This window comes from Grus americana, chromosome 3, assembly GCF_028858705.1.
Source record: "Grus americana isolate bGruAme1 chromosome 3, bGruAme1.mat, whole genome shotgun sequence".
Taxonomy (NCBI): domain Eukaryota; kingdom Metazoa; phylum Chordata; class Aves; order Gruiformes; family Gruidae; genus Grus; species Grus americana.
The window spans coordinates 102376848-102395303 of NC_072854.1; the positions used below are offsets into that span (position 1 = coordinate 102376848).

The 18456-nt window shown below is 38.4% G+C and overlaps 1 protein-coding gene across 2 annotated transcripts in view; it reads left to right on the forward strand.

The window, feature by feature from the left end:
* Window positions 1-18456, forward strand: part of KCNK2 (potassium two pore domain channel subfamily K member 2) — a 111717-nt gene that overhangs the window by 67169 nt on the left and 26092 nt on the right. For both annotated transcript variants that reach the window (XM_054822546.1, XM_054822547.1), the window contains one exon: window positions 15293-15453. In XM_054822546.1, coding sequence (XP_054678521.1) covers window positions 15293-15453 — 161 coding nt within the window. The remainder of the gene's footprint in view (window positions 1-15292; window positions 15454-18456) is intronic.

An 18456-nucleotide genomic window follows, 5' to 3' on the forward strand; every position in this document is an offset into this window, starting at 1 on the left:
CAAATCACCTTAGAGTGGTAGGGGTTAAAATGAGTGAGATGGTAAAAGGGAAATATTAGCGACTTTGAGAAATATACAAATTTTTTGTCCAGTCTTAAAAATTTGATTTGAACTTCTTTCACTATTACATCACTTGCCCAGTTTCCCTTAGTCTTCCACCATTGGTACAAGCAGGTCTGCATCCTAAAATACTGATGTCAAATATGAAAATAAATTAATTTTTTTGTTGGCTGAATGCTGCCATTCTTCATTCAAACTTCTGGTTTTGAGGATATTTTTATGTGGAATCCTGTATTTGCTAACCTAAACTGTTCAACTGAGTGTTCAGTTTGTATGGTAGTTTCTAGATACTCAGTTCATCAAAATTATGGTATCAGTGCTGTAGGAAAGACTAGTTGAGCACTAGGTGTTTGTTAGGACTCCGTAGTGTTTACCAAGAGTTTGAGTGCAGGGTTGTATGACACAGCTGAGGCACACAACGGAACTTTCAGCCAAAGAGGGCTGCACCGAAAAGCTGTACGCCAGCTTCTGTGAAACGCAGACTGTATTCTGCACTGCAAACATCAGATTTATCTTTTTTTCCCCCCAGTTCTACTGATGTATGGAAATGAGCATCTGGAGGCTGTTGTTCAGGACAGAAGAGGTAGCATCAAGTGGCTTAGTCACATGCAGTAGATTTTCTTAAGATGTGCAGGGAAAGAGTTGTGGTATATAGAGCCAGTTACTCTCTCTGTAGTAGTATTGCCAGTTCACAGTATACTCTTTGCCTGGAGAAGAATTTAGGAGGGGCATTGCCTGTTTTGAGATGGTTCAATGTATAGTTGAAATGGTTCTAACTTTCTTTTTTTTTGTCAATACACATCTGAAAATATACTTAATCTCAAAGGTAGATTATTTTTCTAGAGATAACTGTGGAAGATCGTTATACTGTTCTTGTAGCTAGTTTGCATTTTTATCTGGCAAAAATCTTCTCAAGATAAGGAATGTGATTCATATGTTTCATGATCAACATCATATGATGTCCAAGTACTTAAGCATCTCATCCGAATAGATAACCTGAAAGTTCACTTTCAAAACTCTGTGTCTGGTACATGTTCTTCTGAGGGCTGCGTACTCATGTTGAGGATTCTGATTTTTAAAATCTGATTCCTCTTTTTCACTTTGAGATATGAGACTGGCTCTTTGTATGCAAACTCATGATTTGGTCTATTTTCATTATTGTCTGCGTGTATTTCTAACCTGTATGTGTGGATATTGAAGGCAGAAGTGTTCAAAGGATAGTCTTAATATCTCTTTTGGATGGGCATTTCTTCTTTACTTAAATATACCAATATGCATTCATAAAAATAACTGTTACTGTATTTCTGGAGCACTTTGGTTTAGTATGAGCTAATGTCTGGAGCAATTGTCTTGAACTGAAGAACAAGAAGGAAAGGCACATCTGTTGCATCTAGTTAATTTTTGTGTGTGTGCATGTTACATGAATATAATTGAAGACATGGAAGGAACAGGATAATAGTATGTAGAATCCTTCTATATTCTCTGTGTTTCCTGTGTGTGGCTGCATGTGAGTCCTATGTCTACTTATTTTTATAATGGCTATTCCAGTTAGAAACAGTTTTGGATCATTCAGCTCTACTTCTGTGTCTTCCTCTAGAATGCATATATAACCGTTTTATTCTAGTAGAAGAATGCATTTGGGAACAGCATTTATTTTGAGAATAAATTTCATCTGTAGGCATTCATTAAGCATTTCTTTCAGTTCAAAACATTTTATCTATTTCGACCCTTCTGAACTGTAGAACTAAGTGTAAATTAAATTAACGTAGACTTGTTTAGGAAAATATTTCTAGTCTGATTAGTCATAATTTTAATATATGTAGTGCTGTAGTATTTAGCTACCAAGTAACCTAAATTGCCAACAGTCCCATCTGGAAGAGCTTTATTGCTAGTCATTCACTTATAATTCTTGCTGTATGGCATGTTCCCCTTTTTTGCACGGTGGCAATACACTTTTGTTATGCTCTAAATACTAAAGTACTACTTTAGATTGATTTCAGGAGCTATAGTATGGAAAACTCAAGTCCCTGAGTTTCATCCTTTTGATTGGAGCTAATGTATGTTGGACCACAGAAACACATGCAGTTAATTTTGTGGCCTTATTTGTGGGGGAAAAAAACGTGGTGCATAAGTTCTTTTGACTTCAACTTTAACACCTGGGATGCAGTAGGGATTTCGTTAGTGTCTTAGTTGCCAGTTGAGAGCCTAAAGATATTTTTTTGTGTGGAAAAAATTAAACCGCCAGATGATAAATACCGTAACACTTGTACATGATCACTTTTGATTCCTTTCTTTCAGTAATGAGTCCCACTGAGTCCTTGCGCATGTGAACAGGCATATGATAATTTAACTTTCATCTATCCGTCATCTATCCGTGGTCTGTTCGTGTGTAAACATAAAGAATTCATTCAATGGTTCTTGTTCTACCAAGAGTACAGAGCTGTGCTGAAAAATCCAAATGGCAACAAACAATTTGTTTTCCACTTCTGTGTCGACAGATGAAGCTGTGAGATACCAAACTGACGCAGATTGCTCTTACAAATAGTTCTGGTCCCAGAAAAGAAGTCCTGGCTAAAGCAAGATAAAAATCATTGGGCTTTAGTTTATGATAGCTTAATTACTTGCTGCAAAATTAATTGTTATAATCAGAGGACTGTGGTGTTCTCTTGAATGACTAGTGTCCAGTAGAATCAGACAATTGCAGTGTAAACAAATTAATTTAGGCTTTGAGTGGGATTTTTTTAAAACATTCACTGTTTTCCCAGTTATTGTCGCAGTTAGGTTCCATTCTGGTTGTTCGAGAAAAATGAGATGCTGTAAGCAAAAGCAGCTGGAGTTACAAAATGTTTTGAGTAGTAATCTTTCTGTGATAACTCCATTTATATTGAATAGGAGACAAGGTATTGTTTACATATTTGGACACAAACTAGCTACTCTAATTTCCTTGTTCAAGCTGAATGTAAAGAAAGTAATATGGATTGGGGAAAGTGTACATTTTTATCTTTTGTTTTCTCTGTTTGTGATTGTTATGTAGGCTTCTGCAAAATTAGCTGTTGTTATTTGCCAAAAAAAATTGAAAGTAACTTGTAGCATTTGGCTTCTTATAAACCCTTCAACATAGGCAGTCTTGGTTATGTTTGTGTGATTTTTTTTTTTTGTTTGTTTTGTTTTTCAGGATCATATAAATGGAAACCTTTGGAGGGGGTAGATGAAAGTATGATGAGTAATACTCTTGTACTAACCTAGACTCCTATTGTCTGGGTTTTCACATTGTCCCATCAGGATGGTATGTGAAATAAGAACAAATACCTGTTCAGGATGGAAATGCTTGCAAACAACAACTTAGTAAATATTTGTGTGAACCAAAGCTGCATATGTAAATGTCATAAGTGTCTTAAAAACCCAAAGGAATAGAAACATGCTTCAACTTAACACCAGTTCAGATCTTCAAAGGCAGTTTATGAACATTGCTGTAGAATATTTATAAAAAAGCCAAAACCAACCACCTAAGTTTTCTGGCAAATATTTTCTGTGTGAAAGAGTAAAATGCATTTTAAGAAAATGAGTGCAGATTTATTTCTCTATACAGGATTTTTGCTGAAAATGTAGCCTAGGGAATTTTAAATTCCATGCATATTTGCTATGTCCAGTTGGAGTGACTGGTACGCAATTCACAGCAGCTAAAACATTGATGAAACTTTTCCTATAATTAAGGATTAGTCTGAGCTACTGTTTGCTTATTTTTGGTAGTAATGGAGTAGTAGTGACCTTTAGTGTGGCTAATTAACACATGTTCTCTTCTGCAATGCATTTCAGAATGCTATAATAACGATAGAAAAATTAATATCAATGTATGCTATCTGCTAAAATACTATTAAGATCATATACTCTTCTTACCTCCATCTTACTCCTTTAGTTTTTCAGGTTGAATAAGGGCATGGGGTATACTTTAACGTAATTGTTGTCTTCTCATAGCAGGAATAGTCCTATTTAAAAGTCATTAAGATTTACTGTCCTTAGCTTGCATAACTGCTGTGCTGTTCCTGTCTCTATATGCTTTCATGTTTTATGGGAAGAGAAACAATACTATTTTGTTCAGGAAAAGGTTTTCCTTGTCTTTCAGTTCAAAGAGATTGTGCTGTTGATGAAAAGGGAGCAGTTGCTCTTACAAGATGTACTGACACTTAAAGGGGAGATGGAGGAAAAAAAAAGTAAATTGATACTTCTGTGTTTTAAAACTGGCATACGAGTGAAGATGTTTGTTCAGAGTAGGAACGAGATCAAACAGGAATCCATTAAACCTAAAACTTTTATTTATATTGAAAGACACCAATAAGCACTCTCCAAAGGTGATGCTCTTTCCTTTCCTGACTCCGTTTTACTGTTTGGCAGTGGTGATGCAAGCCCGCACTTGTTTGCTTCTGGTATTGTTTGCTTCAGGTCATGGTTTGCTTTCATGTGGGCTGTCAGACACTAAAGGATGGAGAAACCAAAGGGCTTGGCCGTGCAGGGTGTGAAATGCCCTCAGGCAGTTTAGATTTAAATGGGGCAGCAGGCTGACAGTCTCCACAAGGATCCAAGGTTGGGGAATACCTTTTGGGCACGCCAGGCAAGAGACAGGTCGTGCCTTGTGCCTCACAGCCACGATGGAGAGGAGCACTAAGTGTTTGAGCTGGTGATCTAAGCTTTTAGATGTCAAATTCTCAAGTTATTTTCCTTTTGATTTTCCCTTTGTTTAATAAATACATATTTTTTTTTTTTTACTCTTAGTTGGTGTGCTTGGTCTAACTGAGACTGTATGTCACACCTGAGTTCAGGAGACTATACGTATCCCATAGTCCAAGCAAGACTCAGAGCTGTGTTTGTAGAGTCAGATGGCTTAGTCTAAGCTAACTTAGCTATTCATGTTCCAGCTCAGGGCTTTGGAGGGTAGAAGTGAAATAATGTTTGAGACGTATCTTTACACATGGCTAATTTTTATATATATTTGTTTTAGTATTTTTCCCCCTGTGAACTGAAATGCAAAATTATATAAACTTAAGACCATTAGCTGAAAGCCATATTCTCTGTCTCATGAAGTATTTTGTCCCATTTTGAATTATTTTTCTATGTGCAGGTGAGGTGATCAGAGATTTCCAAAAGATTCCTCTTTGTAAAAGAAAATTCATAGCCTGTGTATTTAAAAGTAAGGTACGAAGGCAATGATTGCTCATGATTTTGCTACTTGCTGAAACTCCTGTCTACTGTGAATCACACTGGCTTCTTTCAAAAGCAAGCTGGGCATGTAAACCCAAAATATTTCAGTGTGCTTAAAGCACAAACTTTGGAATTTATTTTGCATTGCCTGACAGTAATCTTTTTAATGGCTTTACAGCACGCACAGAGACAGTTGTATATTCAATTACTGCTCTGTTAGGAATTTTTGGTTGGAATCACAAACTCTTATGAGAAACTTATCTTTATTATTTTCTCTAGATGCCTATCTTTAGGCTGCTCTCTTTGCCAGAAAATCAAATGAGAATCTCCAGAGCGATAGCTCAGCAAGTGGCTTGGGCGAAGACATAGAGTTGTACTGAGGGCTGGCAGGATGCTGGTGAGCCACCGAGTGCTCACCTTCCACGGCCTTCTGCTGAAGCACTCGCACTGCAGAGGAAAAACCCACACACCTGCATAGTTTTAAGTCACTAAAAACTGAAAACTCTGGAAGCAGAAATTTAATTCTTGCTCCTTTGAAGGATTTTAAATATTTTTGCAGTCTTGTAATTGCACTTTCTTCAATTGCTTGGATAATGACTTTATAACAAAAGATTTTTTTGATATATAGTGTGAAATTCTGGGAAATTAAAGAGCTGCTGACAGCATGATTTCCAGGATTGATTTCTGCCACATCATGACAGTGTTGAAAATCAATTGAAAAATCTGTTAAGAATTTCATTTGACAAAGTGTATGTGTTTGTTCATCTTTGCAGGTGTATATGCTGACAGAATGAGTATGCCTCCAGGTATTTAAATGTTACCTGAACAGAGATAAATTTAAACATTTTTAAATGCATGTTAACTTGCTTTGCTGAATCAGGAGTGTAACACCTAAGTAGCTAGAACCCAAAATGTAAAGTCAGTAGAAGTTATTTATGCATGGTGGTTCGTTTTCTTCTGTGTTTAAATTTCTACGTTAGTCATAATTGTAAAGATTGCTCCAGGAAAAAAAAAAGTGAGAAATAGGAGAACGACCTCACATGTTCAGACACTTGATGGTGAGCCCCACTGACAGAAAGCTCTCTCATTTTCTTCTTGAAGATAATACTATGAATAAAAATCTTCCGAGTTTTTCTTTTAGAAACTTGGTAGTGGGGTGTTTTGGTTTTTTTACCTTAAGTCTTTTGCGGAAATTCTGTTTAATATACTGGTATATGTTAGGACTAACTGCGTCAAGAGGCAATTTTAGTAATAAAATGCTCAGCTATTTGACATTATGTGCAAAATAATGTGTTTGTGTGCACGCGTATATCTATATATACACACACACACGTACATTCTTTTGAAGAGCCCTCCTTCCTACCCACCTTACTAAGATTAAACAATTGCGTAGTTCGATAAATACGTGCAAAGAAGGAGGTTCTTTTTCCTGGCAGCCTCCTTGCCTTCCCATCTCCCCTGGACTGCTGTTTCTTCCCCAGAATTTCTGTGCTTATCTCTGGTTCAAGGTAACTGATCTGGATGTGTGGGCTGTGTATGTGTAGCTTATAAGCAAGAATAGGTACAGGACATACCGGGGAAAAAACCTGATGAGGCAAAATATTTGCATTGTTGAACACTGACCTGATGAAAGGTCTCTTAAGGTGAAATAGGGTGCCTGAAGAAAAGTTAAAAGCCACAAAGAAAATTGTAGCTTACCTACTAGGTCAGGGTACCTGCATTCATTTTGGCCAGTTGTATCACCTTAACAGGATCTGAGGTCCGAGTCTACTGATTGTAGAATTATGGGATTTTTGGTTCTTGTTTTAAATCTGTGACTTCACTGAAACCAGGGTGCGCTTACAGAATACCTGTGCTGGCACAGAACACGTTTCATGAGAAAGTGGATGTCCTCGCCTCGGGAATAGCAGTGCTCCTTGAGAGAAAGGGCAAGCACTGGGGACTTGACATACTTGAGCTGTTCCTGTCTTATCTGTTGCTGTAAGTCTGCCATAGTCCTTAATTTGCTAACACTTTTGCTACAGTTTATTATTTGTAGGGAAGACAGAAACATGTACAGGCAGGGTATGGTTTAACTCTGCTGGAAAGCATGTGCATCGCTTTGTATGTGGGATGGAGAGGCCAACAAGAGCTTGCTCTACCCAGCACTAAGAATTGCTTTATTTGTAAACAAAAAGCAAACCTGTTTCTTCAATTACTTATAGGGAACAAAAAGGAAAGGTATTGAAAGAAAGCCACCAAACTCTAGAAAAAATTATTCTGGATCTCCATTAAAGTCACAGTATCAGCCTGTTGCCCAGAGGAGTTGTGGACGTCCCCTCCCTGGAAGTGTTCAAGGCCAGGTTGGATGGGGCTTTGGGCAACGTGGTCTAGTGGAGGGTGTCCCTGCCCACAGCAGGGAGGTTGGAACTAGATGATCTCTGAAGTCCCTTCCAACCCAAACCATTCTATGATTCTACGAAAAATTGCTCATAGATTGTTTTTGTCAGTACATCTAAAATTCACAATTCTTGTTTTTCTGTGGATCACCTGTATCGATGTATTTGATATTTTTCATGGGTTTGGTGCAGAACGAGTGTCACTTTGTCACATTTGATACGTATTTACACTTGATAAGAATGTGGGTAGTAAAAGATAGTAGTTGACAATATCACGAAGCTTTTTACTTTAAGGTACCGTGATGTCTTTGCTAGCTGTGTTAGCCAGGCGTCTTGCTCCCATGGAGCAATCTCACTTAGAGGAAAAAAAAAAAAAGCAAATGGGAGTTTTTGGGTTTTGGAGCTGATTCAAATTTGCTAGAATAGGAATTAGAGGTAAAATAAATGCAAGCAATAACAACAAAAAAGAAATAACTGTAAAAGGGACAGAAGTCCTACTACTGATGAGAAGTAGATGCTCTTCACTGGGCAAAGTGACAGCTGAATGAAATGAAGAACCTGTACTGGGAGGCAGAGCTATCTGAATTGATGCTGAAGCTTTTAAAAGCCTTTTAACAATTATTACCCAGTTCCTTGAGAAATTGCCTTAGCAACTGAATGTGAGTAATTAAATACTACAAGGGCTTCTGTATCCATACAGAGACTTTCCTTACAGTGCTCCTTCACCTCTCCAGCACAGCACTTTGACTTGAAGGAAACTTATTTTCTATGAATATTTATAGCCTGTTCTTTTAAAAGAAGTTTTATTGATTTGATTACTGCTCCCACAGAACAGATGAAAAGAAACCACTGAAAGGAGATCAGCCTCTGTCTTGTCAATTCTTGAATATTACACATTTTATTAATGTCAGTCTAGGTTTTCCTGTTATTATTCATAGTTGAAAAAGAGAAGTTCTATCTTATGATAATTGAGAGGGGTTTTTTATATAAAATATCTCTTTTCAGGCTTGAGCCAGAACTTTGTAAACTTCAAAAAAGTATGTTGACATTTCTGTGACAAAATTGTGTATTGGTGCTAAAAGTCAGAATTTTGTAGCTTGGAATCCAGATAATACCAAAGGGAGTGCTGTGCTGAGCAGTGGTGTTAAGTAAATAGCAATACTTTGTGACAACATCATTCCCAAATCATTCACTAAAACTGGTAAGAGAATTGGCTTCTGGAAACTATAGTGACTAGTAGAGAAATTATGCCTAACTTCTGTAAAGCAGGAATTTTCAAAGCAGAAATTTTCAGTTTCATAGCAGAGCGCAGTTTAAAACAGAGGCACCTTCACCTCTTTGTTACTGCACAAGGCACTTCCTCCAGCAAGAGTCCTGTGGCAGTTTCATCAATTGCACGGACAGAAAAGCATTTAACTTTTAAATTGTAGAACTAACTTGGAGGAGGAGCATTAGCTGCATGCCCATAATGGGATCCACAGGCAACAGCGTGTGAGCAATGGCTGTGAGATACAGAGTCTGAAAGAATTTATGTATGTATGTGACACAGAAATACTGTGCTTCCACTGCAAGGATATTCATATTCGATTCATCTGCGTATTCAGATTTGCAAATAGTCTTTCTCCTTGTTCAGCCTTCAAATTCTCTTGCACTGTGTTCAGGAACATATGTGTATGTGCGTATGCCCTGAAAGATGGGGAGTCCATAGATTTTTATAAGTATTCAGAACAGATCTCTGTGTGGCCTCGAAGAAGCTTGACTGAGGTTCTCTGAGGACTTTAGATGCTGAACTTTCCCTAGTTAAGGGTCAATGTAATGTGATTGCATAGTCCTCAGCCACGGATCTGGCGTGAGTTAGACCTAAACAATACAGAGAATTTTGGACTTTTCCCTCCGTTCAGGTACCTATTTGTAAAAAGGGGAATAGGAATTGTCTACCTACTTAACAATGTTGGGAGGCAAGTCACATGGATGACTGAAAATGCTCTTAGAGTATTACTAACCAAAGCCATAAAACCCCATGAAGTATTTATTTGTAAATGTATATGACACAAGTATACGCAAGTATCTCAAACTTTGGAGTGTGGGACAGAGTTAAGAAGAGGAAAGGAAAGGGAGTCAGTGTAAAAATGCGAATGTTTCCACACAGTGAACACGAATATGCAAGTTCTAGTATTTCTGCAGTGTACGCAGAGATTTCCACGTAGCCAGTATGGGTACATGCACTGCCTTTTTGTTTAATGATGATGTCCAAACCATTATTTATGCTAAAAGGGATATCTCATCTATGAATAAGTGCATATCTTTGCCTTGGCACTGATGGGCGGGCCTGTATTTAAATGCTAGTCTCCTCGGCCCAAATGGCAATCCAAAGGGGAAGAGCATCTTTCTTAGCTACTAGAAATTCAGTGAGGTACCTTTCATAAAGATTTCATCAGGTAGCTCCTCGGGGCCTTGAGAAAATATCTTTTGATCTCTTAAAATCAATTTGACATTCAGTATCAAAACACATGTATGCCCTTTGAAAAAGGTAATCCCTGCAATTGAGCTGCATAGTCAGGGTGGATGTGAACCTACGGCGATACCGCCGGGAGTCGCGCGCGGTGGCCGGTGGCTGAAGACGAGGGCACGGCAGCCGGTTCACCTGGCTCTGGCCTCGTGGGATTCAGCATCCAGGAGCTCAGCCTTTCCTCTGAGTCTATGCAGTCTTCGCAGGATCAAGTTTCTGTAATCCGCTTTTGTGTAATTAAGGGTGTGCGCGTTCACCAAGTTGTTAATCTCTCAGTATTGAACTGGTTCGTCAATTGCCCACATATCCAAACCTACAGCTGAGAGTAGTTTCTCGTATCTCAAAATATATGATATTATTTCAGTATAATTTTCACTTTGTTTGCTACCTGCTGAATGATGTCTTGTGTAATCTGAGGTATGTCAAAAACAGTGAGAAAACATTTACTGGTGTTTGAATTTACATTTTCTTGTTTGGAAAGAAAACATTTCAAACCTTTCAATCCCACATGAGCTATTTGATATAAATGAATCATAAGTGGTGACACTCTTTTCCAGTCAATTTTGCAAGTAAAATCTAGTCTTAGAACTCTCGAAAGCACCTATAATCTCTCACATGAGAAATACTTAATTGCAGCCATCTAGCTTCAGTAGATGCCCTGCTTTGTCTAGGAATTTTCTGTGAAAATATATTCATTTGGAGGCTGTGTTCTTCTAGCCGGGCTTTGAGAATGTGGATCTAAAAGAGCTTTCTGAAAGACTGAGATAGCGGTTAACTAGAAAGCAAAGGGATCTTTTTCTCTACTTAAAACAGAAATCAGTTGTGGGTTGTTGTTTGGTTTTTTTTCTTCCTTTTTATGAAGGCTTGAACGCAAAGCCAGTTTTGCTTCTCATTTGGAAAAAGTGTGTCTTCTCAATTGTATGAGAATCTCTACCATTTCAAACTTTTCTATATTTGCAGTATAATCTATTGTTGTCATGGGAGGGGAAACCAACTAGATATTGAAACTTCAAACATTTTTTTTGCTCAAAAGTAGTAATATATTTGTAGTTATCAAAGTTACTAATTCCTATTTAATAGCAAATCTATTTCAGATGAAGAAGTTAGACATTTTCATCCTCAAAGAAATATGTCAAAAATGGGGACATGAAAAAAAAAATTCCTATAAAGTCTCTTGGTTTTTTTTTCTTTCTATTTAGTATACCCTTGCTTCTCTCTCTAGCTAACCAAAGGGACTGAGGTTCTCTTTGAATCTTGGAGGCTTTAAAGGTTTTGGAGTTGAAACCATGGAATACGTTATTTTGTTGAATGGAGCAATTAGTTGCAATCTATTTACAATGGCTTTTTATTCTTAATTCGCTCAGAGGTTACTGGAAGCTACTTCTAAAAAGCATTTCTTGTCCACAGCTGCTTGTCGGAGGCAATGTATTCCAAATGCACAAAGTCCTTTGGGCATTAAAAGCACGCTAAACATTTAGCAGGACATGAAAGGGGTTTGGTGAAATTGGGAGGCAAATCGCGCTCCTGGTTATGAAAGCGAGGTGAGGGGGGTGCATTGGGGAAGGACAGTCTGAAAATGGTACTGACATTATCTTGGGTGAAACCGACCCCATTCTGCAAGTTAAATTTTGTACTCCGTACCGTTCACCGCAGGCAGCGTTGGTTAAAAGCTCTTTGAGGGAAACTTTCTGATAAATTTAGCAAGTTTAAATCAAGTGCTTAGTTTATTTCCAGGTTGAAAAGCAAGTGTAATGGTTTTAATGGGGACCCAGCTGGTTCTAGGAGCTACCTACTTAGTAGAACCAGAGGAAGAGACTGAAGGCGTGAAGGGCGACCGAGGTCCTGAGGCTGCTGGTCGGATTACAGGGTGTGCCGTCCCCGTGCCCTCTAGGTAAACAGTTGGGAGGAAGCGGGGGCAGAGCGTGTGGTGTGATGGGGCTGATTCTCCCAGGTTTCTCGGTGAGCAAGACGGTTGTAGATAGCCTTTACGCCGGACTCTGGAGCAGAAGTGGGAACTCCAAAGCGACAACACTGCGCCAGGGAGCTGCTGCAGCGGTGCCGGGCGTTCCTGCCCGGCGTACGGAGGAGAGCTGTGGGGTACGCAGGGATATGTGGTGGCGTTGCTGTGGCTGTGCGCTCCTCTGAGCGCAGTGCCCAAAACAAAGTTTTCCTTTGGTCTTACCTAGCAGCAGGATTCTTCTGATTTGATTTCCCCCCCCCCCTTAAAGAAAGGAATAACACTTTTCTGAGAGAAAACCCTCAGGAATTACATCAACCATATAAAATATAAATACATTTTCTCTCCCATTGCATAAATAATGGATTAGCTTTTCACTGGAGAAACAGAGAGTAGGATGTAAGCACAACTTGTGTAACTCATGAAGTAGGCTGTGGTGTACAGCAGCCGACTGTTACGAAACATGAGACTGTAGGAAATATGATTAATAGGTGATGGACACCCCTTGGTAGACCATTTCACTAAAGCACATGTCCTATCATGAGTGCACCAAGGTTTGTATTATGTGCAGTGAGCATCTGGACAGGGAGAAACTACTGCCCGTTGGGGTATTATCTTATCCAGCAATATGTGAGATTTTTAAAAAGTATAATTAGTAATACAAGACCTTTTTGTCCTTTAAGGAAGAAAAGCACTTGTCGTTTTTCAAGAAGAAAAGCAACAATTTGTGAGGGTAGAAGTCAAATGAAGCAGCATCCTTTTCTCGAGCAAGACGTGACTCTGATTTAGGGAGGAGAATACATAGAGCTGAACGTGAACTTCGTGTCCTCAGGCTGATTAGCAGCAGATGAGAAGAACGCCGCAGCAGCAGTTGTCTCTGTAATAGCTGTGGGATGCACAGAGAATGCCAGTTTGCTTTATGAAGCTAACCAAGCAAAACTGCCTGCTTGGCATGTGCTTCGCTGGGCTGGTATTGTGTCACCATTACGAGACACCACTTTTGTAGAGCAAGTGAATACAGCTCTTAAAAAAAAAAAAAAAAAAAAGGCTATTTCCAAATCCCCCAGTACAAGTTTTATAAATCTGGTGTATCCAGACCCCTGATTCTGAAAGGCATTAAGACTCCACAGGAATTACAGCCTGGCAACTGTTCAAGCTCCTGTTGACGCATAAACAGGCAGGCCTCCGAAAACCGAGTGGCTTAGGTCTGCTTGTCCCTTCTTGGTCGGTGATGAGCTAATTTCATTTTAAAACTCAAGAGTCTTTTCTGCTTGGTGCATGAAGGGACAGAGTGAACTCAGCGGAGCTGAAGTTTCCTGAATTATAATAATCAGTAATTTTAGCCCTGGCTCTGGGTTAGGGAAGGATACGAGGTTGGATTAAAGGTGCCGTGACTTTATTTCACTTGCCCGAGACAGACTTTTTTTTTCATTATATTAGTGCAGGGAAAATTTACAAAGTTGGAGGACTCCACAACCTGTAGCTGATGATATTTCCTGTAATTTTGTCATTTTACTTTAGTTTGACAGGGTTTATTAGTCATGATTTGGGGAAAATTTTAATACCAACTTTTTTACTTTTTTTTAATATAACAACTTTATCAACATTGCACTTATTGTTTGCACAATTACTGTCTGGAAACTGGTATTAGGGCAAAATATCTAGGAGTCAAATATATTCTCAATGCGATTTCTTTTTATTTTAATGAACTTGAGGGGCAGCTTTGCCTGTGTACTGAAAGGAAAAAGTAGCTTTGACATCAGAGCTTTGGTGTAGTTTACCTACATGAGAGCAGAACCAAAAATTAAGATAAGTTTTCACAACAAAACCCTATATTTGTTAAAACAACATGCTCAAAACAGTTAAATAAAAATTCTGATAAATAGGTAAGCTATTCATTAAATGTGTTTTGCATTATGGAAGCTTACAGTCATCATTAGGCATAAATATTAAGCTATTTTAAAAAGAAAACTGACATTGCAAGGTTTCAATAGAGCTGATAAAATTTGTCTGTCAGCTTTTTCACATGAAAACAGGAATTTTTTTAAAATAAGACACCGAGAAACAAATTTCTCAATTACTTGCTAAAATATTTTGCTTTATATTTACAAGCTATTTTTTCCTACAAAAAAAGGCAGCTTTCTTAAAAAGACTTTTGTTTATTTTTTCCATGGAAAATATGCCGGTTCCTGACAAAAGACCTTTTCTTTTTTTTTTTCTTCCCCAGACAAGTCTTTTTCCTTCAAAGTGCACATTGCACTAAAAAGTGAAACAATGTCAAAAATGTTGGGGTGTTACTACAGGTGCTCCACTGCCCCCCCAAAACATTGAGTGATCCTTTGGATGAGAAAGTCCTTTGAATTACAACTGAGGACTGATGCTCATGAAACTTGTCCGTAGGGTTCTGCCTAGGTGGCCTTGGCCACATCATTAAAATACCAACCCTGGAGATGCATCCTGGGACGTTTTGCAGATGCTGGGGCCCATGCTCTTCGTATTCCAGTTACTCTGTTTTAAGTGGGCCAGGAGCAGTGGGGGTGTCACAGGCATATCAGGGTGCTCTTCTGCACAAGCCAGTGAAGGCAAAGTGATTTCCACTTTGGAACGGACAGAGCCCTGAACTGTAAACTGTTTCTCTAAGCTTTGTTTGCAACAGTGAAAGAATAAAAGCCTTTGATAGTGAAGACTCTAAGCAGTTTCACGTATGCTAGAAACGCCTGGTTTGCTCATTCAAGTGTGGGTTTGTTTTTTTTTTTCCAGGCTGCTTCACTTTGAAACAGCATATCTGAAGGAAGATTGTATTTTGCTCACAAGTACTGCAGCCTGCCAATTACAAATCCAGTAATAGACATTTCCAGAGAGTACAGGCTAAGGCATAGCTTAACCATTTGGTATTAACTACATGTAGTAGATGAGAAATGCTGACATTTATTAAAAAAAAAAAATTCTTAGAGAGACTTTTCTTCTCCACAGTACACATGCAATATAAAAGATGTTGGTGAATTGTGCAGCAGTTTAATTTTAGCTCGGAGAGGACTATGTGACCTATACTTTCATTTGATTTTTTTTTTGTTGTGTTATATGGTTAACCTAGTAGGACCTGTTTTTTACTGTTCTGTTCCTGCAGTCCTTTTAAAATGTGTAATGTAATATATGTAACATCTTAAACATCTAAAGTTGTTTGTAATTTAGGCTTTGGAAACATCTCCCCACGCACACAAGGTGGAAAGATATTCTGTATCATCTATGCCTTATTGGGAATTCCTCTGTTTGGTTTTCTCTTGGCTGGTGTTGGAGATCAACTAGGGACAATCTTTGGAAAAGGAATTGCCAAAGTAGAAGATACCTTTGTTGTGAGTATGCTGGCTGCCTCGTTTGTTCTTCGTGCTGCTCGTTGTTCTGAAGTTAACAAATGAAATGAAAAGTCTGAAAAACAGGGTATAGCTCATCATTGTAACCAGATGTTTAGCAAAAGGTAGGAAAAACTTTGCGAAGTCTGGACATGTTATTGAACACTTCAAATTGAGAATTGGATGAAGCCCGACATTTTCTACAATAATTGTGGTTGGGAAGAGGAACAAGATCAAAACCATTTTATTTTTGCTTTGCCCTTATAATACTCCTAAGTTTGCTGTGATGCTTACCTTTAAAGGTTTTCATATAGATTGTGGTAGGAAATCAGTGACTCAGAGATGGAAGAGTGGAGCTGTAGGGGTAAATGTGGAAATTATTGCTGCTGCTTTGAGTTGAGTCACAGAAGACGTTTGGTGTCTGAGTCTAAAATAGCAATTCTGAAAGTCTCTACTCAGTTGCCATTGTGCCTGAGGAAATGCTTACAGTCTGTAGGCACCTATATTTCCAGATTTACAGGTCTGTAGGTGACTAAAGCTTTGGGCATTCACAGAAGCAGGACAGCCTGACTGGTACAGAGCCTCTTGCTGCTTCCCTGACGTTGGACTCCTCTTTGTGGTCTCCTCACTGGGCTGCAAGGCGTTCTGCAATTTAAGATATTTTCCACGTCTTCTTCTGAACTGCTCAGCACAGCCTAGAGGTTCATGCCCTTCATTTTCTTGGGCTATCAATCTCTAATTGCGCATGCAAAGCGGCACAGCTTCAGCAGAGGAAGAGATCTGTCAAACAAACTAGAAGCTTGGGCAGATATTGATAAAGTTCAGCCATAGCCAGTCCTTAACAACCAAGTGCCTTGAATTCTAGTGGAGGAACTTAATTTACTTAACTTACTTAGTCTCTATCTCACACAGAGAAACATTATTAAGGTTGTATCTTACTAATGCAGTTATTAAAAATGTATTTACTGAGATTTTTGAAGCATAGAAGAAATGGTAAAATGAATCTTAATAAAATTATTTAGGTGTTTTACTAACCTTTAATAAAATGTTGTAAGTTTATTAACTAATGTTCAAAACAGCTATGAAATAACATTTGTCTTTTGATGTGTAGAATAAGTTGTATCCAGTGAATGCTTAGTAAGCAGCCTGACTTTGTAGCTGTTTACATCTTAGCACTGCAAGCGTTAGAAGGATTATTTTTCTGCAGCAAGCCCTAATCTTGCGTGCAGGACATTCTTTTCTATATAGAAAGGGTCTGCCATGGCTTTATTTTTGAAGCCAAGCAAACTGGGGCTGTGCTGAGTAGTCTCACCTGCAATAGGTAAATACAGGCTTGAAAGCTTTTTAAGAGAAAGCAGGTATTTTTGACTGCAAAACATCAGTTCAAGTCCAGACAAGGTACTAGTGCATAACATCCATTTCAACTGAGATTTGTCTAAAAGAGGCAAGAATATTCCATAAGAACATTTTATTTTTATCCTTTCTGGTTTTTTATAACTGAATTTACTTTTTGCTTAAAAATACAAAAGATTTGAGACTAATTTGTGTGTGTCTTAGCCTGTTGCTCATAGGGGTAATGGTTTTCCTTTTTTTCTTAATGGGTGTATCCCTACAACAAGAATGCCCCGAGATAAAAAGCAGCATCTTGCCCCCTTTTGGCAATATCTGAATGAAAACACTGATCCGTTGCAGTCTGGAACACTGCCTTGTTCTGTTTACTCGTTCTGCACAAGAACTGGGAGACACTGATGGGTCAGAGCAGGGAATTTCATGTTGCCATAACCCAAACTACTACTGTGATTTGGGTTACAAAAGCTGCTTTACAAAAGTAAAATCATAGTTTCCGTTGGCACTAAACTTAAATACAAGAAAACATGTATCATGAACAGTCTGATTTCATTTTTGGTCTCCTTTTGTAGAAGTTTTCCATTTCGTGCAATCCCTTGCTCGCTTTAAGTTGAACCAACGTGCTCTGGATGGATGGAAAATGGTATTGAGAAGAAAACTGTCAGACTGGCAGGGCATGTCAAATGGGACTTTGCAGTGGTCTGTTCTAGCTTTCTTACTATGAAATTTCATTAATAGTTTACACAACAGACAAAGGACTTTGTTCATTAAATCTACAGATTATCTCAGGATGGGGAGAACTAAAAGTTGGACAGAAATAGAATTCAAAATGATCTTGAAAATTTTGAGAAGCAGCCTGAATATATAGGACTCAATTCAAGAAGGACAAGTTCAAAGTCCTCTTTGAAGGAATAATAAAATATGGAATTACATGTCAGGAAACAGTTGTCTAGGTGCAATTTTGTAGAAATGTTCTGAGAACACCAGCAGCTCGTAAGATAACATGGGTTAATGTCATACTGCTGTGAAAATGTATACATCATAATTAGAGGTATAAATAGGAGTGTAAATAAATAGATAAAGCATAAGAAAGGATCCTTCCATTCTATTTTGTGATTTTTTTTTTTTAATATCTAGTTTTGAGTACAACACCTAAGGAAATGTGGATTGGTTGGTGGAGCCAAGGGATAGCAATGAGAATGGATGGGTGAAGAAAGACTGAAAGAAATTATTTGGTCTAAAGAATACGTGACTGAAAGAAAACCCCTGTAAAAGTTTGCTGGAAAGAGCAAAGTGGCAGTTTCTTTGTTTGCCTTGCATAAGATCATAAATAGCAGACTTAAACTGAAGGAGATGAGGTGGAAGTTAAGCATTAGGAAAACTTTCTGATGACAAGAACATGACAAGCGTGATCACGTATTGCCTGGCCAGTAATGTGTCGGCAGTGGCTTAGTTGGGTTGTCTCTGTCTTGAGGCAAACTCGGAAGAGGTGATCTGTCCCTTCCAGCTTTATTTCTGTGGTTCTGTTTAGCCAGTTACTTGAATAGAGAGAACTGTATTGTTGAAATTCGCCTTTATTATTTAGTTATTTATGGATGCACAAAAGTAGGGACATTGCTGGTGCAAGCACTACGTGAAGCTCACTCAAATATCTAGCCC